This window comes from Perna viridis, chromosome 4 (assembly GCF_037379345.1).
Source record: "Perna viridis isolate PV_CMFRI_1.1 ecotype Kerala chromosome 4, ASM3737934v1, whole genome shotgun sequence".
NCBI classification, from domain to species: Eukaryota; Metazoa; Mollusca; class Bivalvia; order Mytilida; family Mytilidae; genus Perna; species Perna viridis.
Window position 1 is genome coordinate 30925301 of NC_142448.1, and position 27527 is coordinate 30952827.

Sequence of the window (27527 nt, forward strand, 5' to 3'; positions counted from 1 at the left end):
TACCAACCATATACATGTATTTTGCATTTACAAATGTATTTTAAAATTGATTCATAAAAGATATTTTTCCTTTTTGGGGCCAATAGAATTTTCCGTATTACTGGCTGCCGGGCCCTTGTTAAGCTTGTTGCCTGCTTTGGTTTCTTGAATAATAAGACAAAAATATCAAAACATATTCATAAATCACTTTGTAAAATGCTGAATAACTATGATATTTATATAAGGAGTTGCTTACAAAATGTAATATGTAATCAACATAGCTTTACAGTAGCAATAGATTGTGATTTTAATTCTAGGGTGGACAGTACATAACTTTCTTTGTTAAACAATCGGGGCCTGACACCTCATGATCCAATTTACACTCTTTTGTAACACTTAACCATTCTGTATTGATTGTTCGTTCGCCTACAATTTCGTCAATAATTTATGAAAGACAATGGCTTGCATGCTAACAGACATACAGTGACAAACGTTGGGTTATTATAAAGGCCATATATCCAATCTTCATAATAAATTACAACAAAATTGTAGGTTTAGGCATGTTGTGCTCTTCCAGGCCAAAATACACGTGCAAAATATGAAAAGCTGGAGGAGACAGGCAAACATTACATTTATGTACTAGTAAAACGTTTTCTATATAATATCTGTTATTTCATTTTCAATTTAAATTTAAGTTAAGTTTAATTAGTTCTTTTAATATGGTAGTGTGGTTTTTTTACCACCTACGGCATTCGATCCAGCGTCCTTTAGGTTTGAAGTTCGTTGTCGGCACCATTCGGCTACTGTGACCATTAAGAAATGGTCGCTAAAAGGCACCTAATACCTTGGCCTGTCATTTGAATTGTTTCATACGCATTTCAACAAAGATGCGTAATTGTTAGACAGTTTAAGCATTTTAATTAGAAAGTATTGTACATTAATGTAAAACACAAGCCTCGGATAGCTTAGGAAAAACCTATTTTTCGTCAGTATCATTTATAGATCAGGAAATAGCATTTGGATCATTCTACTCGGATATTGCTGTACATTGTTTCTGCTACAGATTAACAAAACACTGAAGTTTACTGATTTCCAGCAAGAAAGTAGAGATAAAATATGACCATACTTCTTCAAAAGATGCCAAAGTAAAAAGTTGAATTACATTATAATCCATTTAAAAAGACTGTATGCAGAACAAGTTACAAAATGTCCATGGATCTGCTTTATCTTGGAATATGTCATAATAAACAGAACTGATTGAGCGGTATGGAGAAAATGTTGTCGACTTTCGTGTCTCCGCAGTTTGTTTGCCTGATATGTTAATGACTTTCTTGCCTTGGTCCAAAATAAAGTATCATCTTAATTTCTTTTAAGTCCTGGTACTAGCTAGTTTAAAAAACCTCATATAAATATGGTATATTTTCTACAATTTATGATCTAAACTGCAACCTACTGATTATTTCAGAGCATGAATGAGTAAGGGTTTCAAAGTTTCACTGAGGTTTGTTTGAAATTTTATCTATTATAGTTTCCAACTCAGGATCGTTTGTCTGCGCCGAGAGATAATCCTGTATCTCTTGATCTGATAGTTCATCGATATAAAAAGGAAACTCTGTCCACTTCTTAAATTTAATGCGTTCTTTTGAGATTTTATAAAAGAAACTGACTTTGTCTTTTGAAATAGTGACAAAGCAGCATTTTTCATATTGTATAATTACTCCCCAGCTATGTCGACACGGGCCAGTAACAGCCGCTGTTTTCTTCATAGCATCGAATGATTTGATTCTTTCGGCTGGTTTTAAACTGACAGTCTTCAGGATAGAGGGATCGTATATGATGTACTGCTTCTTTTTGATGTGTCGAAAATATATCCCGTCACTGATTCTCCTACCACATATTTTACAGAGAATCAGAAACTCTCCTTTACGTGTTTGGTCGGACCTAAGTTGCTGAAGCACCCTTTCTCGATCTTCTGACTTATAAAGAGACTTTTCGGCTAGTGCAATGGTCTCGTCAAGGTCAAGAACAATCACTTGTTCAATTGCTTTCTTCATATAATATTGCCTCTGTATATTCCTGTCTTCTATTACAAATTCTTGCATCGGTGCCAGAATAACTTCTTTCCCTTCTTTATTTCGAATACGCCCTGAATTAAATAAAAAGATAGTTCAGTAACAGGACATTTTCTGCCTATCTAAAAAATAGCGACCGTTAGAATATGTGAACCTTCCTCACCGTCACCTAAGTTAGCACATACCTTCAATATATAAATGAATATAGCTGGAATAACAAATTAAGCAAAAAGCACATATGATAGCACATACTACTGAAAAAACGGCTTTGTTGAGCCCTTTCAAAAAATCATACGGACGAAGCGTCACCGATTTCCTATATACGTAATGGATGTTAATAGGATTTAAAAATAGCGAAACGTAGACAATATGAAAGATAAATGGCACAAAATCGTTCGGTCGAAGTGATTTCTTAACTTTTAATAGCAGGTGCATTTAAAGCGGAAGTTTAGAATTTCGGACAAGGCGGTGCATCATCAACAAAATTGTTATTGAAGCACGAAAATAAATACTATTCTTGTTAAAACTACAATAACATATTTTGCTTTTATGAAGTAAATAACTGGTAATTGAAATGTGTTATGACAACAGTGTTTACAAATCTATAAACGTGTTTTTCAATTCATAGATAAACGGTTTTTGATGTAACACCAACTACATTTATCAATATGAAGTTCAACACTATTGACTCCGTTATTTGAATATCCATACGCAGGTTCGACGTAAATAACTATTTTCCATTAAACGAATTTGATCTACTATTTAGAAACGTCGTGCTATTGTGATAGCGCATTGAGAGATATATTTCGAGTAAATGCTTAACACAATGTTATTTTTTATTGTTAAACGCTTGTTTTAAATCCTGTATTGTACACGGGGTACTTGTTGATTGCCGTGACTAGATTGGCTATCCAAATAATTTCGTTGCTTTGCAATGTGCAAGATTTCATAATCTTAACGCAAAAAAAAAATCTAACAAAAATGAAAGTTAACGAAAGTGAACTTTCTATCCAAAAAAGAAACTTTTAATAAATACCTCTCATTTGATAACTGTTGATTTCATTCACTCTAAACCTGTACCTGATCATCAAATTACACTGGGGAATATCAAGACCTTCGCAAGCAACAGATGTGGCTACAATACACAGATGTTCACCATCTCTAAACCGCTCCATAGTTTCTAACTGTCGCTCTACAGGAAGCCCTTCATAAGAAAGCAAATGCACTGAAAGACCGCTTTCACCATTTCATAATTTACCACTCCATAACGTCTAGCTGGTGGTCTATATGGAAGCCCGTCAATAAAAACACATGTGCAGAGAGAGACCGCCAAATCAAAAATTGGTATGTACAAATGTATTGAATTGAATTGACAAACATTACTTATTATGTTATGTTCGGACGTTATGTTAAAAGGATGTTCGTGGACACCTTCATCTATGAAATCATAAACGCAAATATTCTACAACAAGAGGCCCTTATATATATATATATATATATATATATATATATAGATATATATATATATATATATATATATATATATATATATATATATATATATATATAAATTATTTCTTTATTTCTGATTTCAATATATATATATATAAATAATTTATATTTTTATTAGTTTCGAAGAAAAATTATTTTGAAAAATAATCACACAAAAACAAAATAAAAACAAACAATAGCAGAACGTCAAAACGAACAACTGCTTAAAAATCGGTTAACAAATGTATTTTAGTAACAATTGTCACCTTCGTCAAGGGATAAAAAAAAATACCAACATCAGTTCTTAAGGAATCCCAAAGAAACAATCATATCAAGTTTGGTTTGAATAGGTCAGGTAGACTCGTAGGAGAAGTTTTATAGAATTGCTAACGACAACAACGACAGGAATAGGTCATATGAACCTATGCGACCTTAAATAAATATTGGTCTGAAATTTACGACATAGTGAGAATGTAGAAATTATACAGAAAGCACTCGAAATTTGAAAGTTAAGGGAAATAACTGATTTGTTCATGATTTAGTTGATTTGTTAAGGAACTTCGAAAATGTATTTTGGGTCATCCATTTTCATACAGAAAATACCAGTTCTCTGTTAATGAGTTTAACATTAGATTGGAACAAAATAAATTTGAGATATTAACTCTTTGCTTTGCTGCCATTATCCTAGGATCTGCCTGATCTGCCTGGTGTTTACAAGGACAGTTTCTTATACCTTTCTTAGAAGTTGTGTAAAAGCCTAGGATGCATTGGAAATAACTTTCCGAAGTTAACGGTCCCATAACATTTAAGCGAAAGTTCGGGTGACAACAACAATTGAAAATGGGTTTCCTTGATAAAGATATATTACCTTTAATTCGTTAAGAGTAATTTTGACAGACCGACGAACAGTGGTAAACAATAGTGTGTGCGTTAGATTAGAGTGTATAATATCTAAATTTAATTGTATCAAAACAAGTACATTGTAATACTGTAGAATTAAATGTTACATTTTTGATGTTTCATCGGGCACGAAACAAATTTCAAATGAAGTGTGCTGGCACTTAATTTCTAAATGTGCGAAAAAGGGTTTTACACGCCGTTGAAATATGAATGATAAAAATAAAGCAATTAGTTCTTATTATTGCATTTGATATGTTTCCCTTATTTTATTTTATCTGTATCAAAACGTCCGCGATTAAAAACAATGGTTATTCTAATCTTTAAAATGCAATGGACAACAATTGAAAAAAGACAGATGATTTTAAGCAATGCATTTATAAATTGCTAGAAATGTGTTTCGTCGACTCCTAAAACATTTATAAAGCCCACTATGCAACGAGATTAGCATATTTTAATGATATGCACAGAAAATTTAATTACAAGGGTGTAATACGTTTACATCACCTGGAATTACAGTAAGTACTTAAAAAATGTAAACCTGCTTTGTCTGTTGATTTCGTATTTCCAGTAAGGTGGGTTGCCTTTAAAAACTCAGGTAGACGTCTAGCAAGGGCTTGAGCTGACGTGCGAGTCTTGACAAAAATAAGGAATCTAGCATCTTCTCTTAGTTTTTCATACTCAGTAGTGAGAGTCTTTATTATTTCATGAACGTCTGGATTTCCCTCTACTGTTCTCCGCTTTTCCAAAATATTGGACAATGCACCTGAAATAAATATGAGTGGGAAAAAGTTTCATACATCACCAGATATGAATAGCCACTATTAAATGAAGTTCACGTTCCGTTTATGAAGAAATCAAAATTTGAACTATCTTCCCTGTATAATTTATGTAAATGATTATGCTTAATTTTGTTTTTGGTTCTTACGGACACTTACAATGTATACTAAGTACTTGTTTGCATGGAAACATCTAATTCTGTTTTACTTCGTATGATTTTTATTGAAAAAAAAATGTTTTCATCTATTTTGTGATAATAAACCAACTGTATTGTATTTCATCACTGACAATTTCTCTTTTATCTGTAAAACTGTATATAAACTAAACGAAAGATTGAGAGACGTTAACTGTAAAAAATAAAAAAATACCCTTATAGGAAAACGGGTGTTGCAACCACTGCTTATCCTTTTTTAAGTTGTTTCTATGTTTTAGGTGGACCAGAATAATCGTAATGCAGTGCATGAATATTTAAATTGACAGAACGTATATGCAACGATTCGTTAATTTTTGATTTTATAGACAAGCTATTATTTTAATATTTTGTTCCTAACGACTACAACTGTAACCTTTCAAAACATCAACGATTGATTTCTCAAGGACCGTTTCAGTTTGTTGAATTTCGAATGAGAATTTACTGAAGCCATCAGATAACAGATCAACAACATCGTCCACCTCAAGAAGTGAATTCATTTCGAGACAATCAACATACAGCTGGAAAAAAATCAAAATGAATGCAAATCACCATGCGTTAATTTCATTTCTTCAAAATGATGTACGATCCTTTATAAATAAAATACTATTAAATTGATTAAGACCTTTTCGTCGGTATTTTCGTTTAGTTTTTTTTTATTAGAGCTGAACCACTCAAAATAGTTTTCGTAATTTCGTATTATATTTTGTTTAAGTAAGTGATCATAGCCTTAAAGTTTGTCTTTACACGTCTTCTGACATAACTTGTTAACACGGCGTCTGTTGTGTCTTCACTTATACGAAACGCACAAACGTCTTTTTAAACGTTATATACCTCTATATTCCTAATACACATATGTAGTATACGGGGAATGTCTGAGTTTTTTAACATGAGACTCTCAATCTGTTGCTTCGTTAAAGAAACCCATTGTAAATATCGGTCTTCGGTCTTTGTGATTGGTGGGGATCGTAGCATATCAAATAAATCTAAGCCATTTACACCAGGTTCCATCAGGAAATTTGTTACTGAAATGTTTAATGTCTTAATTAGAGAAATTGAAGTCGTGTTTATTTATCCAAAAACAGAAGGGAAAATAGTGTTCCAAGTATTGTGGTTATATATTAAATCCTGAATAACTACATGCAAGTATTCAGACAAGGAAATAACATTTAACGTTAAATGGATAATGCATTTTAACCCATGGCCTTTTCGGAGCACCCTATATAACCCCTGGGAATTCATATTTCAAGCGTTTTGATATATTGTGTATTGTTTTGTTTTTCTTTGCATTAGTAGTTTTTTTGTAGGCAATTGTAGTATATTTTCCACATTTTGTATGTATATTATCCTCTGTTTCCTTTTATTACCTGTCATGTCTTTGAAATCTGATGTATTTGAATTGTCCTTCTATTTAAATGCTTCAGTATTTTATTTGATATTCAGTTTAACATGCTGAACATGTTTGGAAACATTAAACATAGTATGAACTCTCTAGAAAATTTGAAAGTGCAATCTTCTTCATCAAAACTTGAACGTGTTTTTCAATCCTGTTTTATAAACTTGATCGTGATAGTATTAAGAATAAATAAATCAACACTATTCGCGAACTATTGCATAGCTATTTCATCTGATACATGTATGGTTTAGGCAATCCCTATGGAAGCGAGCACTGGGAGATTCAACATTTTTGAACCTATTTAACTTTACGAACAGTATTTTTACGCAAAAACAGCGGAGAGAAATTTGTTAGTACTCTTGTTGTCAGTGCATGCAACATTTCCTGAACTATTCCATGAACATTGCATGGAACAGGAGCACATTGAAAAAATAATGAAAATTAATGTGGACCAATTTTTGTTTATTGATCCTGATGGGTGTAAACTTCTTTTTTTGTTCTTAAGAAATAATAATAATAATAATAAAATAATGTAATTTATGAAGTGGCCCAGTTTTGCGTAAAAAGAATAATAAATAAGTGAACAATACCCACAATGAAAATGTAAAAAATAATTAAAGATACAAACAAATACAGAATAAAACGTATTAAATCATAGGAAGAGAGGCCCAAATTTTTTGGCCTTACGGACTTCGTTAGAAGACACTATCAACCCAGTCTTTAGAGATAAAACTGACATTTAATATTTTTTTGCCACTGACAAAGGCAGTAGGGCCGAAAATTTTAATACGTTTTATTTGTAATTAATTTATTAATTAATTAAAATACCTTTACTATTGTCAAAGAATCCTTCGAGTACCCTCACTGCATTTAGCAATATGTTTGTAATAGGGTCGTTTGGTCTCTTTTCTGATACAAGTCGCACTAAAACATAGGTATAACAAATAGTTAGTACATGCTAACCTTAAATTGAAATATTGTATGTATGTAAACTCATGTGATACTTAAATCCCTTTGAAAGGATTTTCTTCATAATATAGAAACATAGATTTTCCGTAAAAGGCAATCAACCTCCATTTGATTGAGAGACGAAAAATAAACATGGATGAAATTTTACTTGGAAACCGACTAATGATTGAAATATATACCTTTTGTTGGCGTTGATGAGTATTTAAGCAATTCCTCCTCGTGCTTCCTCACAACAGACAATTTAGAAACATCCATTTTGGTCATAAGACTTTTCAAGTGTTCCATTGCTGCATGTGTACTGTCTGATTTATTTGTTCCTGGAGATGCTGTTAGGCCTACGATCTTCGAAACGAAATAAAATTGCATAATTTTAGATAAAAGTGACCTTTTGACAGTGATTGATTTTTTTCAATTGACAGTTTGTTCATCTAGAATATCAAGTTATTGAATAATTATAACATTTTTGATTTCTTATCCAGACTTCCTGAATTGTTAGAATGCAGAAAATATGTCACTAACATGACATTGTCTTTCACAGAAATCGGTCAAGGGAACCATTTCTTAGGCTGGGCAGAAAAACATCAACGATTTTAGCTTGCCGCCGGAAGATCATCTCAAATTTATGACTGATTTACTTCAAACTTTGAAGAATAGTATGTAGATCAGTTTAAACCTACAAAAGTTATGTCCTCATCGTATGAAATTCTTCCCAAAGAACATAAAGTAACTAAAATTATACATACAAAGTAACAAAAGCAAATGAGCAACTCGGACTCCACTAAACACTGGGAGCATGGACCATGTGCACCGGCCGGGCAAGCGTCCTCTGCTTTTCTAGAAACACCCTCCAGTTGCTCATAAAAACTAAAACGGATAGTTCACAAAATGAAATGAAAAAAATCACCCCTTTTGTTGTAATTTTAGTATTAAGTTTACCATTATTAATATAAATACTAAGATCAAGAAACAGACATTTTTATTACAAATATTTGCTTACTTCAAAGAAAGTTGTGCGGGATATATACCTTTAGTACACATATTGAAATTGTCGTAGTTAAGAGTTAAAATATCGTCCTTATATTTGAAGGAGTAATTGATTTTTTCTACCAAATGCTGTTTGGAAGGGTCTTTATTTATACTAGCCAGCCATAAATTGTGACAAGGAAAGAATACAGAAAGAGGTCCGCAATTAGTGGTGCACAATTGATCCCCTTGGTAATTCCAATAACTCGTCGATAAACAGTATCGCAAATCGAACGAACATGTTGTCTTGTCTAACAGGAATTCGAGTGCGGTAAGCTGTAGTTTTTATGCTTTCCGTTACTACAAATGATCTACAAGAATTTAAACGAATATATTCACATCCCGGTTTATCAAAGGGTCATTTGATAAGATGTGCTAATGTTTGTTTGATTAGATTATTTGGAAGCGTTGTGTATAGGGTAGAAAAATCAAAACTTTGAAAAGATTCGAAAGATTCCACTTTACAATGTGAGTTTTTGTCAAAATAAATTTGGTAAGCGAATATCTTCAAAATCAATCATTTTGAAAATGACTAAATGAAAACTTGATTTTGCATTTCGTAGGATGATATCAATTTTGGGCCCAACAGAAGCGCAAAATTCAGTCAATGTCTATGTGTAAATGCCAAACAGATATTTTTATATTATTTTATTTAAAAGCAAATTTATCAAATACTTGAAACCGTGGAAAGAAACTCATGCTTCACTGTAACATACAATACCTGTGGTGTCGACTTCGAAACTTCCTCAAATTTATGCCTCCTGTAATAACTCATTATTTCATTAAAAGGGTTACGTCCCATCACATGGTGACATTCGTCAAGAATAATCAAGGTAAACTGGTCCAAGAAGACCCTGGTTTTACACTTTTCATCTAGATGGTTACACAGAGACTTCGGAGTGCAGAAGAACAGGGAAACACGTTCTACTATATGAGAGAAAGGTTCGCATTCACCTTCTCGGCTCGCATCCCATTTATATATCTTCTCCTGTAGTTAAATTCATTCAAGTAATTACGTCTTCTAAACAGACGCTACCAAATAATGAATGAAGTTGAAAAAAGACAGTCAAAAAATAAAACGAAAGATGCTGTTATAGCAATTTATAGAAACATTATATGAGTGGTAGTTGTAAGTTGTCTTTCTTTCAATCGAAATACGAAAGCAAGTATGTCTCGAGAGAAGAAAATTCAAATCATTCAATAATTCAATATTTTAACTGTACTCGCTCTTCTGAAATGCATTCAAACTTATATGAGCAATAAATTCCAGAACTTTATTTCAACATCTAAGAAACATCTATTAGGCGTAATGCTGTTTTTATATTAAATATATAAATTACTTTAATACGTTGTGTCTGTTCGAATGTTGGAAACATCTATTTGCTTATTGTGTTATAAATATGAACAAAATATCTACAAGTTCTGACTACATAACAAAGCTATTTCAAGTAATTTGAGTATCTATGGTGGACAATACAGAATTAGATAACACGTTTTTTTTATGGTTAATTGACACCCCTAGATAATCAAAAGAGTTGGTGTCACATTATTTTGAAATATACCTTAAATTCAAATAACTTTATTGATACATAAACATACGAAGAAGAAATATATAAAACTGGTATTATATTATAGTAATGTAATTTGTTTGTTGTGATAACCTTTTAAATATTTCCCAAACTTCGTATGTACTTGGAAAAGGATATGAGGTAGAAAAGTAAAATGATATTTAAGTACGGTCTTTGTTTTGAAACAGAAAAAAGGAATGGGCGACATTAGCACTATTTTTATGTTTGATTTATAATAATAAACCATGGTTTCGAAAATATATATATATAATTGTAGTATAATACAAAGTGAAATTAAAAACCTAATTTATTAACGAAATCAATTGAAATGAAATAAATAAATAAAAAAGGATTCTATGACCGACCAATATTGGGCAGTTCATGTTTCATCATCCTCTGTGGTTTTAAACTCATTACACTTGTTGTCGTTAAATAAATTTTACCAAATATCTTATTTGTTATACATTTTGACAATGACTCATCTAAAAATTGTCTGTGATCTACAATTTGAATGTTAACAAATCGCTGAAAACTTATACTGATATATTCAAGTGAAAATGGTTTAACTTACTTGGAAGAAGAGATCTTTGAAGATGGAACACGCCCTCTCGTACTGTTGTTGCAGAAGTACGTTTGTTTTGTTTATAAAGACTACTTTACCTGTAACATTGAGAAAAAATTCTTTTATTTTACTGTTCCACAAGAACTTCAAACATATAAATGATTTGTACACATTTGGCCAGATATTCCACTCACTTTTTTCTACAATCTAGACATCAAACAAATAAAGACATCTATGCACTTTGTATTGACAATGGGTTTCGTTTAGTGTGTGTTCATAAGGTTTTGTTTGGTTGACACAGAAAAAAAAAACGTAAAACGTATTTGATGCTTAAATTTGTTTTAAAAATGTAGCTTTCCAAGTTTAAAGAGCAAAACTAATAATGGTCAGAAACATAAATAAATTTACTTAGATCAATTTAATAGATTTTTGTTGTTTTTTGCTAGTTTTGGCCCAAAAGGGAAAAAAATGCTGTGAATGATAAAAAAATGGTTATTTATGGTAATAAATAAGTTCCAACAAAGAGAAAACCATAGAATCATGTATTTCTAAGATTGGGCAAATAATGGCCCTTAATGACCCTTCTCCTTTAGTTAGATCAATATAATAGATTTTCACTTCTTAAAATGCGTCTTTATTTTTATGTTTCACAGTAACAGTATTATTTATTTTTAGAACATTTTCTAGGAGCGATGTGTGTGCTGAGAAAATGTTTCATCTTAACACGTTTTTTTTTTTTAAATTTCAAAGTTATATTTTTATCTAATTTGTAAAATCTTGTGAAATGGATTGTTTTCCACTGTTCACTGTAATATTTTGAAATTCAGTGAGATATTTTTTGTTCATTATCATTAAAACACAGTAAATGAATCACAAGTACTAACCTTGAGGTTTTTTAATAAAATGGTCTTCTATGATGTGATACGCAACGTACGTTTTCCCTGCATTTGTACCAGAACAAATTATAGTATTCCGCCCTGTAATAGCTACCTCTGCCAATTCTTCTTGGTAGGATCTAAGTGTAATAAGTGATGGTGTCTTTGCTAAAAAAAGAAAGTTTATTGTTAAAGCTGCATTTTTTTTCAGTTTTGATTCTACTGAATTTTGCTGATTCAAGGAAATAAGTCTGTAAGAATGCAATTTAAGCAATAAATGTCGATAATACCTACAGAATATTGAAAAAAACAACGTTTTTTTTTCAAAAACGATCGATAGATCTGATATAGTTATTTTCCGCCATTACTTCCGAAGATTGTCGACGGCATATTCACCTGGTTTAAAAATACTTTAACCTTGGTAAAAAAAATTACAACGACGGACAATGGGTAAGCACATGTCTTGTTTACATTTCATTTCATCTATTTCTTGATCAGTTTTCAAATACACAATGACAATTACTGACCATATTTATGCCACATTCTAACACAATATGTAAATGTCAAAAGATCTTGCGTTATATTCGAACTTTTACGGCTTGAGTCCGTCGGTTTTCCTTGCCGTTGATTAACCACTTTCGCTTTGCAATCAGTTTTTTTTTCAAGACGCGACCCTTGCAGTACATGCGCGGATTAAGGTCACCAGAAGTCACATGCATACGAATTTATCTAGGTCGATTTTTTGTCTTGCAATACAATAAATATATAGACACCTATTTCATATATTTCATGCATTTTATTTGTGGCTATCAAATGAAATTATTCAGGAAAAGTACAATTTAGTAGAAATAATTCAATGTTAAAGCATATTTCAACAGAAACAAAAAATTACGAAAATGACAGCTAATGCAGCTTTAAGAAATCTTGAGTATGTTTCGCTGCTATGAAACATTTTTTTCCAAAATTTCAGTCATTAATTTTTTCCTGGAAACAAAACTATAGATTGTATTAGTTACAAGAATCATTTAAGAAATAAATCACGGAAACTCTTTTTTATCAGTTTCCATGATTAACTTACATTATGATGGGCTCGGCTTTTTTTTCATGTATGATTTACAAATACACTGGCTATGTGTCGAAGAGAAGGAAATGGCGACCGTTTTGGAGAGGCGTCGGTAAAATTGGGTGAAACTTATCTATGACATCGGAAATAAGACTCGTACGTCTATGACGGCGCTCATACGTTTATTAAAGTTTTACCATGGCTCTTATCTAAAGACCTTTGAAGCACGTCAAATTAGAATCCTCTATAATGATAATGATTGATATAACATATTATTCGTCTAATACGTTATACATGATGAGTCTCTTCAGTCTGATATTTTGCAACGCAATAACAATATAATTGAAAGAGTTAAATCATTCAAATACCGGTAAACTATGCTACGTTATATTGGACTCTGACCCAAGTAAGGTCGATACAAGGTAAAATCGTTTTAAAAAAATCATTTTTACGATTTGTATTAAATTGCTCAGAATCACTTTCCGTCGCAAATTTCGAAAGTCAACTACTACAATGCATATTGTTTATTTTCAGTTCACTTTTCTTTTTTTTCTCAGAAAAAAAACATCTTTGAATAGCGCTAACAAGTTTGGTAAATGATTAAAAATGTATAATTTTTGGGTAGTGCAAAAAACAATATAGCTTATTATGCCACAAAAAATTTGTAGATTGTTACAGTCGAACCATGAGTACATTAATTAAAGAATTGATACAGATTATTTGTTTAATGTTGATTTCGGTAATTGTAATATTATGTAATAATTCAGTTTAATGTTTACAATGCTGTTTCTTACTTTCAATATCCGTTTATTTGGTGAATTTTGGTTTTTGATTTGTTTAGTTTTCTCCTGATAAACATAGAGTTTTTTTCATATTTTAATAACGAAGTAACTAGTTTTTGTAAATCGTGCTGGTTACAATATGCAGTACTTTTCAATACTATATACAGTTAAACCTTCCGAAATTGATCTCTGAATAAACCGAAATCTCTAATACCAAATATTTCTGGAAATATCTTTGTATCTGTTTAAATGTATTTGGAACCTTGTAAACCGAATAACTGTCTAAATTTTACAATCCACAAGAAGGCGTTCTTTTTAAATATGGTCGACATCAATATTTGTGCACCTGAGTAGGGAATAATTGCATGAAAGTCTAATGTTGATCTCACAGTCCATGAAATATGGTTTAAATTCAAATAAGCTTACATTACAGGAGGCTTATGATAGCTGGATTTGTGGTATTTTATATAAATGATGTATGTTTGTTTAACTTATTTCTACACTGCCTAAACTGTATGATTTTACCTGTTACTGAGAGACTGCATTCGTAGGTTTTGTTTCCCAGCTGTAGTTTATATGTACCGGTATCATCATGTGTTACTTTTAAAACCGTTAGTGTGTAAATATAAATTTTTGAGCCATCCATTTCGTTTGACAATTTAACTTCCTGGCGACTTCTTCTATCATATACGATCTCGTTTCCATCTTTAAACCATTTGGCAACATACTTTGCTCCGGCGACGGTACACTCTAAAGATGCTGTAGTCCCTTCGACGCACGTTGTGTCATCTAAATGTTTCATTACCTCTGCTGAAATTTTAGATAATTTATTGTACATATTTACTATCGCTTTACCTCTCAACGAATTCAGCACCTGTCCTGCATTTCTTCTACTTATATTTGCAGTATTTTTTTTTCTGGTAAAGCACTTTCTTTGTGAGGTTTGGTCTTTCAGCATAGTATTTTATAAGTAAAATTACTAACTGTAAAAAAGCCTTTTTTATAATGTGTATAACAAAACTTACATGCTTCATCTTCGTCATATCCTGAAATCATAAAAGAAAATCAATGAAGCTAACTACACACAACAAAAATCGAGAACGTATTTTAGGCAAAAGTTCTTTTTTTTTTTTTTTTTTTTTTTTTTTTGTTATCAAAACAGACTTAAAAAACGGCATAAACAACTGTTTTCAAGAAATGGTGTAATTGCAATTTAACCGAACCGATAGTTCTCTCCTGTTTCGAAATATTATGATTCATAGATCAGTTAAGCCTTCGTTTAACTTAAGGGAAGACTGTCTTTGTATGATATTGTTTTCAGTCACGTGGAAGAATAACAAGGGAACCGAGGTTATAGCGGTAATCAAAAGAATGTAATCCAAAGACAAAGACCAGACATGGAAAACAGATATACACAACAAAAATCATGAAATAACTAAAATCATACATACAAGAATACAATTCTTTAAAATATATAAAAAGTGAAGAAATTATAATATTGTATAAAAAAGAAAGATAGACAGTCTATATTTTACGATTATAAATATATGTTGTCTTGTTTAGCTGAAAAGGTCTAGTAAGTGCTTCATACCTTCCATCATCTTTTCCTGAAGTTTCAATATCTTAATTTCCTTTTCTTTGTCTTTTTCTTCTAAACTTTTTATTGCTTCTGTCTGGAAAGCCATTTCCTGTTTTAATTGATCAATTTCCCGGAGATACTTTCTTTCGGTGTTTTCGTCCATACAACATGTCTTTAAGTCATCTATTAGCCGTACAAACTCGTCCGTCTGTTTTTTAAGTGCATTTTCAAACCGTTGGGCAATGCCTCTGAAGAGATTAAAGTATTCCTCCAATTCCGCGTCACTGACTGAGGTGTTTCCCCTGTGTATAATCTTGTTTCGAGTTCTTCTACATCGTTCAACGTCATCCCCAAGAGTAAGTTGATTAGGTTGGGGATCATTTGGATGGTCCCAGCCGCTAGACGGTCGAAAGGCTGGATCATGAAGATTTCGGAGTATAGTATAAATGAGGGGTATATCAAAGCCCTCATACGTTCCGTTGGAGGCAACAGCTCTAATTTTCCGCTTTTCAATCATTTTGAGCTTTGAATAAAAATGAGGATTCTTTTGACATTTAATCTCTATGTCTTCTGGTTTTTCAAGGAATAGTAATAACTCTTGTAAAAACTTTGGAATTATATTCTGAGTCGCATGACCCAAACGGGCATAATGTGTTTTATTCGAGTTTCCGACAATAGTCGTCATAATACTAGTATTTTATATCAATTCTTATAGAAGGCTATTAATGACACACTTTTGTTGCATATTCCTGGATAAACAATTACACATTAATGAAGGACACTGCAGAAATTTTGTATTTTCAGCTCACTCCTAGTAATCTATAAAAGAAAAAGATGATGGCGAATCTGTAACAAAATTCAGTTTTAAATTATAAATGTTCTTTACTTTAAGCAATATACCTTCATCTCCTGCATATGGTGTTCATATTTCACAATTGATTCACTACGCTAGTGCAGTTACTAAATACTCTGATTTCCTTGAACACCATAAATATCTGCATAAGAGACTTCTGAATCAGAGGTGCGAGGAAATGCCTCTCATACGAAATTCTTTTTCAGATATCAATCCTTGGTAGAAAAAATATTCAGTTTCTTCTAAAACAATGAACAATGATTTCCTATTACTAATTAGTTTTTTTGTGATGATGTGACACCTGCCACTATAGCGTTCAAATGCTATTTAATCACCTTTGGTATATTTACATCGGAAAAGGGAGGTTTTGTGCGCTGTAAAACCTAAATTAAAACCAACATTTTGATTGAAATGCCTGTACTAAGTTAGGACCATTTGGTACTAGCTACCCCGGTGGTGTAATATCTTTTTTGTTAGAATTAATTTGGACTTGACTTGATTATATGGACCGGTGTTCGGTATTTTTGTTGTTATCCTTGTATATAAAACTTTATTTTTGGTAGTTCATTGGTGTACATATATCAATCGGGTCCAATTGGTAAAAAATCATCTGTCTAGAAATCGTGCCGGATACATAGTAAATGAGCACTCATTCGGTATGAAGGGGGACCTCAATAAAATTTTATATCCTGCCGTATTAGATTATTTAATATTTTTTAAACGAGAAGGAGAATAATCAATAATCAATAATCAATGCAACCAATATATATATAAATTATAGCGGTAATCAAAAGAATATTATCCAGGGACAAAGACTAGACATGGAAAACAGACATACACAACAAAGAACATAAAGTAACTAAAATCATACATACAAAGTAACAAAAACAAATGAGCAAATCGGACTCCACTAAAAACTGGGAACATGAACCAGGTGCACCAGTAGGGTAAGCGTCCTCTGCTTTTCTAGAAATACCCGCTTATATTGTCGTGGGGGAGGCTAATAATAATCTGTTTATCGCTGTTTTGCGTAAGTATAAGGTATTGGTTTTCTTTTATTTTCAGTTTTCCTAACCTAAATATGTAAGTTTTATAAGCGCTGCAAATTGTCTTTTCGGGACTATTTTTCGGCGGAGTGCTGTATAACTTCAAGTATGTTGTGCAGTCATACGATGATTTTCATTCTCACTCGACTGGCGTGAAATAAAAAATTACCTTATAGCAAGATTTTAAACAAAATAGCGAAAATGAAATTTTCTATCCTGCCTTTATCTTGTGAAAATATAGATCGTGCTTTTTGTTCGGCGCAACTCGTTTACTTAATAAGCAATAGATCTAATGAGCCAAAACAGCCTATGTCATGTTTGGAAGTCCACCACTGCAGTTTACCCTAGCAAAACACTTTACACGACCGAAAGGGCTTTTAAATCGTAAAATAAAACTCAATGAAATGGCATGACAAGACAAACTTAAATTGTTTTACACTTACTTAAACATAGGACTCTTTTATTGTTTTCCTATTCAGTTATAATTATCTGTTGCCCTATTGACACCCATTTTAGAAATAGATCTGAAATGTAAAAGTGAAAGTATATCCACATTAGATATTCAAAAAGGTCTTGAGAATTATACAAAACATGAAATTATAAAAAGAAAGCACATTTGCATAATACATGTTGCTAAAAATAATAGTTACTGATAACTAATACCCGGTAATTTAATCCTAAGCAATATATCGCCATGACGCACACGTTTACGTGTCAATCCTTTCCTATTAACAAAGTAAATATTTACCTTTTCGGCATTGCGTAATATGAAAGTTGCATGGGGCTGTTTAATTCAAACTGATAACCGTAATGTACGTCGATTTTAAACATTTTTTTTATTAGAGATGGATATTGCATTTCACAAATTATTGTAAAAAAGCACAACTGAATTAACATTTTTTTTATTAGAGATGGATATTGCATTTCACAAATTATTGTAAAAAAGCACAACTGAATTAAATAGAAAATTGATAAAAAAAAATGTTACGTTTTTTTTTCTTAAACATATCTACATAGGCTTCTGGAACAGGGTTATGTCGCTACAAAATTGAAGTCATCACTACAGAAGTTTTATGGTCGTCATCATGAACTCGTGAATCATTACAGTGTATCCATCTGCACCATGAAAACTGATTTATTCAACGGGTCATAGTTTTTCTTTCCTCGTTTGTCTACCCCGGACTTGACTTTTTATGAGGAACTCGGCGGGTGTTTCTAGAAAAGCGGAGGACGCTTACCCTACCGGTGCACCTGGTCCCCTTGATTACTCTAACATAAGCCATAAAAGTTCTTCGGACTTTCATTTGTTTTGTGATCGAATGGTCCGATTTTACACATCGATAAATTCAGGAAAAGTAGTGTTAAACCCAATAGTAAATTCGATGTAATTACGAATATATTTCTAGAACCACTAATTTTGTGCCGGCTATTTCACGGAAAAGGAAAATCACGATGAACAGCAGAAAAAACAATCCGATGTGATATAGCTATAGGTAACAATTGTTATTATAACGTACATTTCCCATATCATTATTTTTTTACATATAATTTGATCGTTCTAGCATTTAACATTTCAACATTATCATGAGTGGAGCAGGCGTGGATTAGGAAACATATACTAGCTGTTTTGTGTTTGTTAAAAAACCGTGTTTTGTGGCTTTCGTTCTTATGAATGTAATTCATTATCAAAAACGAAGTGTACAGGATTTTCATTTTCATTCCAACTTGTTTGATTACTTAAAAAAAATAATAGTGATACTTATTCTTTCTTAGAAAGATATTGTAAAAAAATATTTAACAACCGGATCTTATTCCGTTATGGAACGTTTCCGTTATGGAAAGTTAGATTGTTTTTTACGTAAAAGAAGAGCTTTTAATTGCGACAACCCATTTTCAATGTCCGTCCATACCTACTCCAAACACGAACTGAAATGTTTTATAAAGTAGTAGACATATTTTCAGTTAACGATTCCGTAGTTTTCTTCGACCAGGACTATGAAAATCTGGCAATAGCAATGCTTAGAGGCATGACACCAGCAATGCAAGCTCTGAATACGGGCATATAGAGTTCCTTGTGTGTCATAATAAAAAATATGTGGTTAAACTACACGGTGACATACAATATGACCTATATTGTAATTTATAGAAAATTGTCTAAAAATGAAACTCAGGTTTTTAATCTGATCTTTGACGATATATGTCTTTCCGCTTTTTCTTTTCATCCATGTGTGTAAATATACCTTGATTTGTTTAATGTTTAATATGAAATCTTCAAATTTGGAAGAAGTAAAAATAATCATTCAATAAATTATTCAATCAGTTCCATTGCTCGTTTAATAATGATTTTTACGTAAAAGTTTTAATGGCGACAACTCATTTTGAGTAGAATTTACCTCTTGATATTGTGTAGAGATAATGTTTTGTTTATTCATCACTGATAAATAAGATTATATATATATTTATATATAAAACCTAATAACATGTTCTATCACATCAAGTCTTAATCTTACCTTTCAAATTAATTAATGTTGAAAATATATACCACGGACAATATTTATTTCGTTATGATAGAACGACTGAAATATAAATATATTTGGACATGATTAATGTTGCATGAAAAGTTCATCATTGAAATTATCAACAACTTTTAAACTAGTATATACAATATGTTTTACATTCAAAATGTTCTTTTAAAACCCTTTCGTTTTTCAGTAAAAAGAGAATCACTAACCGAATCTATTCATTATTGCTACAACTAATGCAATGTAACGAAGTGCTTCAGGTGAGTAGAACGAGAACAAATAATTTGAATTCGTGATCGACCAATTAGATGTTTTGTAAGGACGTGACCAATTTACTCTTTAACACGCAATTGTTTGCTGCAAGAAAGCAAAACAAGTGACATGAAATAGTATTTCTTTAGGATTTTGATGACATGGCATATACGTTCGAAAGTATATTATTAAACTTCGAAGGGTTTATGCAATGTCAATACCTGTGATTTCAACAATATTGTAAGGCAATACGCGCAGCTGTGTATTCGAGTAGATTTGATATACAGACCCTGAGCAAAGTAAATTTGGGTAGATTTGGTTTTTGTTTGATTTTTGTATGTTTGTTTTGTTTTGTTTTTTTTTTTCAATTTCATGAATATGGTTTTTTTTCTGTAGCAGTCAGTATATTTTCGCCTTTTACCCTTTGACCTTAAAGACGCTTCTCCATGGAAACACAAGTCACATAATCGTAATTCTTTTCACGATTGGCAAAATACTGATAACATAGTGGCGTTCGAAAAAACTGTATCTAAGTGCGTGCCATGTGTTATTTCCGCGTCGGCTATTTCTTTTTAAAGATAGCACTTGTTCATATATTTATTTATGTACAAAAAAATATCATTAAAGTATTATTGGTCATGTCAATGGTCAAAAACATTCGCCACTATAATTCCAGTCTTTTTGGTGATTACGTAAGTAAGTAAGTAAGTAAGTAGTAAGCAATTTTTATTTATAGCAGTGTTTCATATTAAAAATAAATTAAACATATTATAAGCCCTCATGAGCTTTTATAACGATTTATCCATAAAATAAATAGACACAAGACATACAAATATTAAAACGTATAATTAAGCATGCATACAGAAATTTAAGAACAGACACAATACAAAATAAGCTTTAGTCTATAAGCAAGCTGAAGCAACGTAAAGCAAGACTAAGTAGCTAAAAAGCACACAGAATGAGCACTATAATTCTAAAACCAGCACATGCATGACTACAAAAGCATAAAAAGCATAAAACAGGAGAAAACAAACTCCATATGATATTTGCCTAAGATTTTTACGGTTAACAGATGAATAGAAAGAACTTGTCCATGTTTTAACGAGGGTCTTGAACTGGTTCAGATTAGATTTGTTCCTAAGCTCATTTGGGAGACTATTTCAAATATTAAGGGCTGATTACCTAAACGATTTAAGACCATACTTGATAATATGTACTCTGGGTATGTCTGCTGTGCTGGTGTAGCTGAAGTTATAGGAATTATTTTTCATAGTTACAAGATCTTGTAAAAATACAGGACTGTCCTAATAAATAATTTTATAAGTTTATATTGCTACTGTTCTTATTTTCAATGATGGCAACATTTATTTTTTTAATAATTTTTCATAAGAATTTTAGTCGCTGTAAATAAAGCGTAAAGCTCGCTCTTGATTTTTTTCCTATTTTTTTACTGTATTACCTTTTGAGCTGAAAGGACATGTAAGTGGACAAAAACTAAAATTTGACATTATGAACGAGTTATAAAATTTCATTTTGCTCAGACGGTTAAATGATCACCAATGCTCTTGAGAACGTTAAGCTGTCTAGCAGCTTTTCTACACTTATTTGTAGTTGACTATTGAAGTCTAATATAAATTCTATAGTTAAACCAAGCACTTTTACTTCTATTTCACATTCTATTTGAATACTACCAAAATCAAAATGTGACTGCTGATTGTTGTTTTTTACCCAGAGCTATGGCCTGAAATTTGGATTACTGTCAGCATAAGGTACAATATTGTCATCATCATAATTCTATACGGTTGACTGATTTACAAAATTAAAAATGTCATTAAGGAAAATATTAAACATGACAGGGCCCAATATGGATCCCTGAGGCACACCTTTCAGCATATATCGACAAGAGCTCATATTTTGCCCAACTTTGACACATTGTTTACTGTCAGTCAAATAACTCTTGATGAGATCTAGAGAACTGTTGTGTCGATTTGATTGGCTTGCTGTTTTGGTTCATTCTTTGAGGAATGGTTATTCTTTGTGAATTTGTGACGGGACACTTCTATTATTCAAATAAAATAAAAAGCTTGACAGTTGAAAATAATTCAATTGTGGAATTGTAAGGAATACAAGCTATTTTAGAAAGGTCTATCGGGTTTCACTCAGCGAGTGAGTTGGTCTCGTTCCATGCAATGATAGTTTATAAACTATCATTGCATTTGTAAATGAAACTAGAATAGAGAGTTCTTACCTTGACGATTATAAAGATGACAAAAATTTACAAATAGAGGTAACAGTAATGAGAAAAATATGAAGCATTAATATATATTTTGTCAGTTACAGTAACTGACTGAAAGCCAATAAAATGTGTTTATTCAAAATGAAGACATAGGTTCGTACACAAGTCTCTATAGAAGCTTTGCTATTTCAAAGTCGAGACTCTAAATATTAAATTCACCTAGCTGTCAAAGTGTGTTTTTTTCTACTACCGCAAAATACAAATGCAGTCGTATACAAGTACATAATCGACGACATAACATGGCGTCTTCTGTAGACATTTGGTTTCCGCAGTACAGGTGTATTTATATCTATGAAATTTGACCACATGGTTTTACCACAAAAGTTAGACTGAGTGGACTTGGGCGCTATGACTTCTACCTTTTAGGAATAAGAGCGAAAACATACAATACAATTTACATTTTCTACTTAAGATTGTTTTGCAAGATAAATTTAGTAAAAATCTAAAATGAGTTATCCTCTATGAAATTGTTCAATTAAACAAGAGTAGAGCTGCAATTGATTTGGGGTTCATGAGCTTATGCGCAAGCCTATGTAAGAATCAGGCAGTGGGTGGAACATAGTACGAAAACAAACATCATTATGGATGTTAAATTTGACTATTTAGACAAATAGAATAAAAGATTTTCCTTATCGGATTGGTAAATTGGGTTATAATTTCATAGAAATGCACTTAAAATGATCATTTCAAGTGCACATAACTCTATCAAAAGCCTAATTTTTCTAAAAAATCTATTGAAGATTTCTGAGCAAATCCAGTAATGTAGAATATCAAATAAGGGTTTATTCAAACATAGAAAGCATTCTTGAGTGAAGTTATTTGGTCAGATCGTTGGGTTTTAACATGGTAATTTTTTTTTATTTTGCCTGATTCTTACAAAATTTTCACTTTTCGTTTAGGAGAAAGGGGTCATAAAGGAGCTACAACAAGCATAGGTTTCTGTTTTTCAATACAATGACTTGAATGAAAATATAGATCTATGTATGGAAATGTGCCGCTAAATTTCGTTTCTCATAAAGAATATTGGTATTACTTTTATAAGATTATGGGCTTAATCCCTAAGGTAATGGGGGCTAAAAAGTGTAAAAAAAAAATGAACACGATCAGCCAAAACAGTTTGAACGATCGATATTTTTATATTGTTTAACTATTTATATTTTAGACCTCCTACAAATTATTAGTTATTATCTTAGAATTTTAGTTTTTCGTCCAAGTTCGAGTGGACGAGCTATTTAAGTATCCGGATCTTGTCAAATGTATTCGATTGTCTTTAGGGCATGAAACATTAAAGTACGGAAAGCCATTAGTATCAGTATTAGTAAAGTAATGAAAGAGTCTTTAATTATTTAATCTCAACATTTAAATTGTTAAGAAACATAGCTAACCATTTATATGATTTGTGTAAGTCTCGTTCTAGTTTAATTTTCCGGAATATCCTATGCAGAACGCATTGAAATCCGAAGAACCATCTTCATTTTATTGTTTACTTCACGGATCTCGAAACGCTACAATGCAATGCAAAATCTTCTATATTTTGCTTTTCTTAATATTTTCAATATGCAGAGCTAGATATTTGCCATTTTTATCTGCATTTTTACATGAATGCTGAACTCGATCATATGTCAATCTCAATGCATTTGAATGGTAGACGAGGACCCATTCCCATTATAAACCATGTAGTCACATGACAAGTCTCATACAAAGAGAATGGATTTGGTGACTATGTCAAAGAGACAAAAACCCCACCGGGTGAAAGATGTCATTTCAAGGCCTCCTATGGTTGTTCAAGAAATACGAGGGAACCCTCATACCACACAACAAAGGTTGAGGTGGGCCCCAAAGCAATATTATCAACAGGTACAGACAAATAGGTGCCCTCATAGACTCCAGCAACTGAAAGTGAAACACAGCACACATAAGCCAGAAATTACTGATTTGGGACAAGCGCAAAAAATGCGACTGGGTTAAACTACATTGGTGTGATTACAACCTTCCACTTTTAAAATCTGGTCACTGTGTAAGAAATATTACAAATTAGACACTCCCTTGTTAAAACGGAAAGTAAAACAAATGAATATAAGTTACACAAATGCACAAACAAAGGACAACTAGCAGCTCTAGACCAGTTTAAACCTACAAAAAGTTATGTCCTAATCGTGTGCAATAGCAATTCCAATTGTTCCCATGCGGGGTTGAGAACTACAGTACATCACAAATCACACAATAAGGACATAACCTATGACAACCCATGTCATGCAGAAAACTGCCTATAGATATAGTACACTTGTTAGTTTTTAAATTAAGGCCATATGAGGGAATAAATACCCCCAAAAAATGCCATCTTCAACCATTTGACAACTATATCCTTTACGAATGAGTCTATTCGACAGCTTAGTCAACTTATTGGGTGAGTGTTGTGCTTTCCGTGCTTTGTGGAGAATATAATGATAAAATCGTAGAGTGGGAGATAACCGCACGTACTATTTGCTTACAAGTAGGTCTGTATTTGTGAATTTGTTTTTGAATGTTTTTTACAATCTTGTGATATCGAAAACCTTGATTTAGAAATTTCTCGGTTATATAAATATTATTTTGGTTAAGAGTAATCAAGGGAACCAAGGTTATAGCGGTAATCAAAAGAATGTAATCCAGACATGGAAAACAGATATACACAACAAAGAACATAAAGTAACTAAAATCATACATACAAAGTAACAAAAGTAAATGAGCAACTCGGACTCCACTAAAAACTGGGAGCATGGACCAGGTGCACCGGTAGGGTAAGATACGAAACATTGGTACAAATACCCTATTACAAGCTAAATGTAAAACTACATAATATATGGCTTTGTTGGAGAAGAGTAATCAAGGGAACCAAGATTCTAGCGGAAATCAAAGAATGTAGTCCAAAGACAAAGACAAAACATGGAAAACAGACACGACATAGAACATAAAAATAAATATCCAAAATAATACACACTAAGTAATAAAAGTAAATGAGCAACTCGGACTCCACTTAAAACTGGGAACATTTGACACGCGCACCGATAGGGTAAGCGTCCTCTGTCCAGAGTAGACGAAAGAGAAAAGGAACTCTATGACACGTTGAACAATTTTCATGGTGCAGATGGATACACCGTAACGATCTACGAGTTCATGATGACGATCATAAAACTTCTGTAGTGACGACTTCAATCTTGTAGAAACATAACCCTGTTCCAGAAGCCTTGTTGTAAGTGGTCAATCGCGGTAAAAAGGTCTGTGTACCTGCGGCAAGCTCTGGCGTAACGACTAGAATGCCTGTTACATTTTTGTTGTGTCTATAAAGAAATACTAGCCTCAATCAAGTACGTGGTGAACACTAAATAACCTGCGATGACCAAGCAAATGTAATAAACAAGAGTGTGACTTGAGCGGCAGCGTACCAAACAATCAGAGAAAGTAAACACATTTTTTCATTCCTAGTGATTTCCGAGAGATTCAATCTCAAGACATTCGTATCAGTGTCTGACAAAACCTTGATCACTTTGACATTTCCCATATTTGCAACTATGGAATTATTGTGTATTTTAAGTTACATTTTAACAATGGATTTTATAGATTCAAAATAAAGCGAATTATGTGATACTCCGTTTAATTTTCGCCTATTCAAAGTACGCTTAATTTTCGTCTTTAATCATGTGAATAAATGTGAAAGAAAATGCTTTTTTATTTGAATTAATTAATTAATATTTACAATAAACGAAAGCCAAATGAGCTCATTTTCGTAGACTGAAAAACATCAGTTTTTCAATGGGCTTTCGTACCAAAACAATGATTACATGATGGACAAATATGTTAACGGTTTTTTTTTTAAATGCTTTGATGATGTTTAATTATCGTGTATGTTTATACAAGAAAACAAACACGTAGATACAATACAGGCGCGCGCGATTTGTGGATGCGACTTAAACAATATCCAAATTCACAATAATGAAAATAAAGGGAATTTAAATGCTTTTTTTATCATCTGCTGCCATGGTTTAAGAACTTGTCTTAATGATTGTTCTGATAAGGATTAAATTTTATGAACATTCTTTATATTTTACCAACAGCAGAATATGCAGTTAAGTTTAAATCTTTTGTAAAATCTGAACAAAACAAATAACAATTGGCCTTCACGCACTTGCGATTTTTTTTTATTTTGCATCTCACTCCCGTGACAAAAAAAAAGCATAGAGTATGGACCCATTGAGTGTATTGTCTAAAAGCGAGAGGTAAAACAGACTACAAGAGACTTTTAAAACGCACGTTCCTTTTAATCGTATCATACATTGTCACTCCCGTGACAAAAAAAAGCATAGAGTATGGACCCTTGAGTGTATTGTCTAAAAGGGAGAGGTAAAACAGATTACAAGAAACTTTTAAAACGCACGTTCATTCAAATCGTATCATACATGTCTTTTCCATAATTTGTGTACCCCAACTTTATGTTCCCATGCAGTCATTTTGGTAACGGGGCCGATTGTATGTTTCGTTTACATGTAATTTTTTTTGGTTTTTTTATTTATTTATTTTTATTTTTTTTTTATTTCATTTTTTTTTTGTTAAGTGTTTGTCGATCAATTATCTTTCTTGCTTCGTCACTGAAGAGCAAGTTCAACCTTTTGAACTGTTCAGTGTTACGACCGTGTAGAAATTATATCACCATTTATAAATTGTTCATGTTTCATAAGCTTTTAACTAATAAATGAAAAAGCCTACAAAAATAAAAAAAGGATTTTTAACGCTCAAAATAAAAATAACTTTAAAAAAATTATCATCAAATGTATTTTAGCACATTAAAAGAATATCTAAACTATACCTGCACGATTAAGTTTACTTATCAAAAAAGGTCTGCCAATTGATACAAGCACTAAATCTGTCCGTAAGCAAATACCATGTTGGAATCCCTCAAATTGTTTTTGCCTGATGCCAATTCATAGGTAATGATATAAATCCAGTAAGATCGTTGTCTTGTTGATAACGAAAGTAAAAATTGAATATGACTTAAACATTACTACACAAAATCATAATATAAGTGGTACAAGTCGTGAAAGCGAAAGTAAAGATGTTTTACTTACTTTTATAATGTAGTTGTAGGGAGAAGCAATAGATTTTCAAAACAAACACCATTACACTTTTTAGTAGATGCAGGTTTACATAAATATAGTCACATATAGATCATATAATACACACAATTATAGTTGATTGCGCGGTTTAATTCAAACCGTTTAAAACCCATATATTGATTTCAAATATTTTTCAAACGGAAAATATGCCGTCAATTATTTAGAATATTTATAACTATGAA

The 27527-nt window shown here is 32.0% G+C and overlaps 1 protein-coding gene across 4 annotated transcripts; it reads right to left on the reverse strand.

Annotated features, from left to right (window-relative positions):
- On the reverse strand, positions 1 to 27417 carry LOC148619722 (ATP-dependent RNA helicase DHX58-like). Of its 4 annotated transcripts, none has more exons than XM_088579942.1 (17): positions 27298 to 27398; positions 23581 to 23700; positions 19636 to 19701; positions 17569 to 17649; positions 15239 to 16045; positions 14673 to 14693; positions 14173 to 14457; positions 11812 to 11970; positions 10937 to 11025; positions 9519 to 9785; positions 7954 to 8116; positions 7634 to 7729; positions 6244 to 6434; positions 5786 to 5930; positions 4981 to 5205; positions 3088 to 3255; positions 1 to 2125 (listed from the first exon to the last, which is right to left on the reverse strand). In XM_088579942.1, exons 5-17 carry the CDS (start codon positions 15909 to 15911, stop codon positions 1473 to 1475), a joined length of 3135 nt encoding a protein of 1044 aa, XP_088436068.1. In that variant the 5' UTR covers positions 15912 to 16045; positions 17569 to 17649; positions 19636 to 19701; positions 23581 to 23700; positions 27298 to 27398; the 3' UTR covers positions 1 to 1472. The 4 variants fall into 4 exon arrangements, with proteins under 4 accessions (XP_088436068.1, XP_088436069.1, XP_088436067.1 ...); XM_088579943.1 differs by lacking the exon at positions 23581 to 23700 and adding an exon at positions 21082 to 21144 and having other exon boundaries at positions 27298 to 27382; XM_088579941.1 differs by lacking the exon at positions 23581 to 23700 and having other exon boundaries at positions 27298 to 27417.
- Positions 27418 to 27527: the final 110 nt, after the last annotated feature.

Coding starts and splice junctions, on each gene's coding strand:
- LOC148619722 (XM_088579941.1), bottom strand. CDS start 15,911: ATGACGACTATTGTCGGAAACTCGAATAAAACACATTATGCCCGTTTG. Junction 6,435..7,633: donor ATTCTTTGACAATAGTAAAG/GTATTTTAATTA, acceptor TAAACATTTCAG/TAACAAATTTCCTGATGGAA. Junction 5,206..5,785: donor AATCGTTGATGTTTTGAAAG/GTTACAGTTGTA, acceptor TATTTATTTCAG/GTGCATTGTCCAATATTTTG.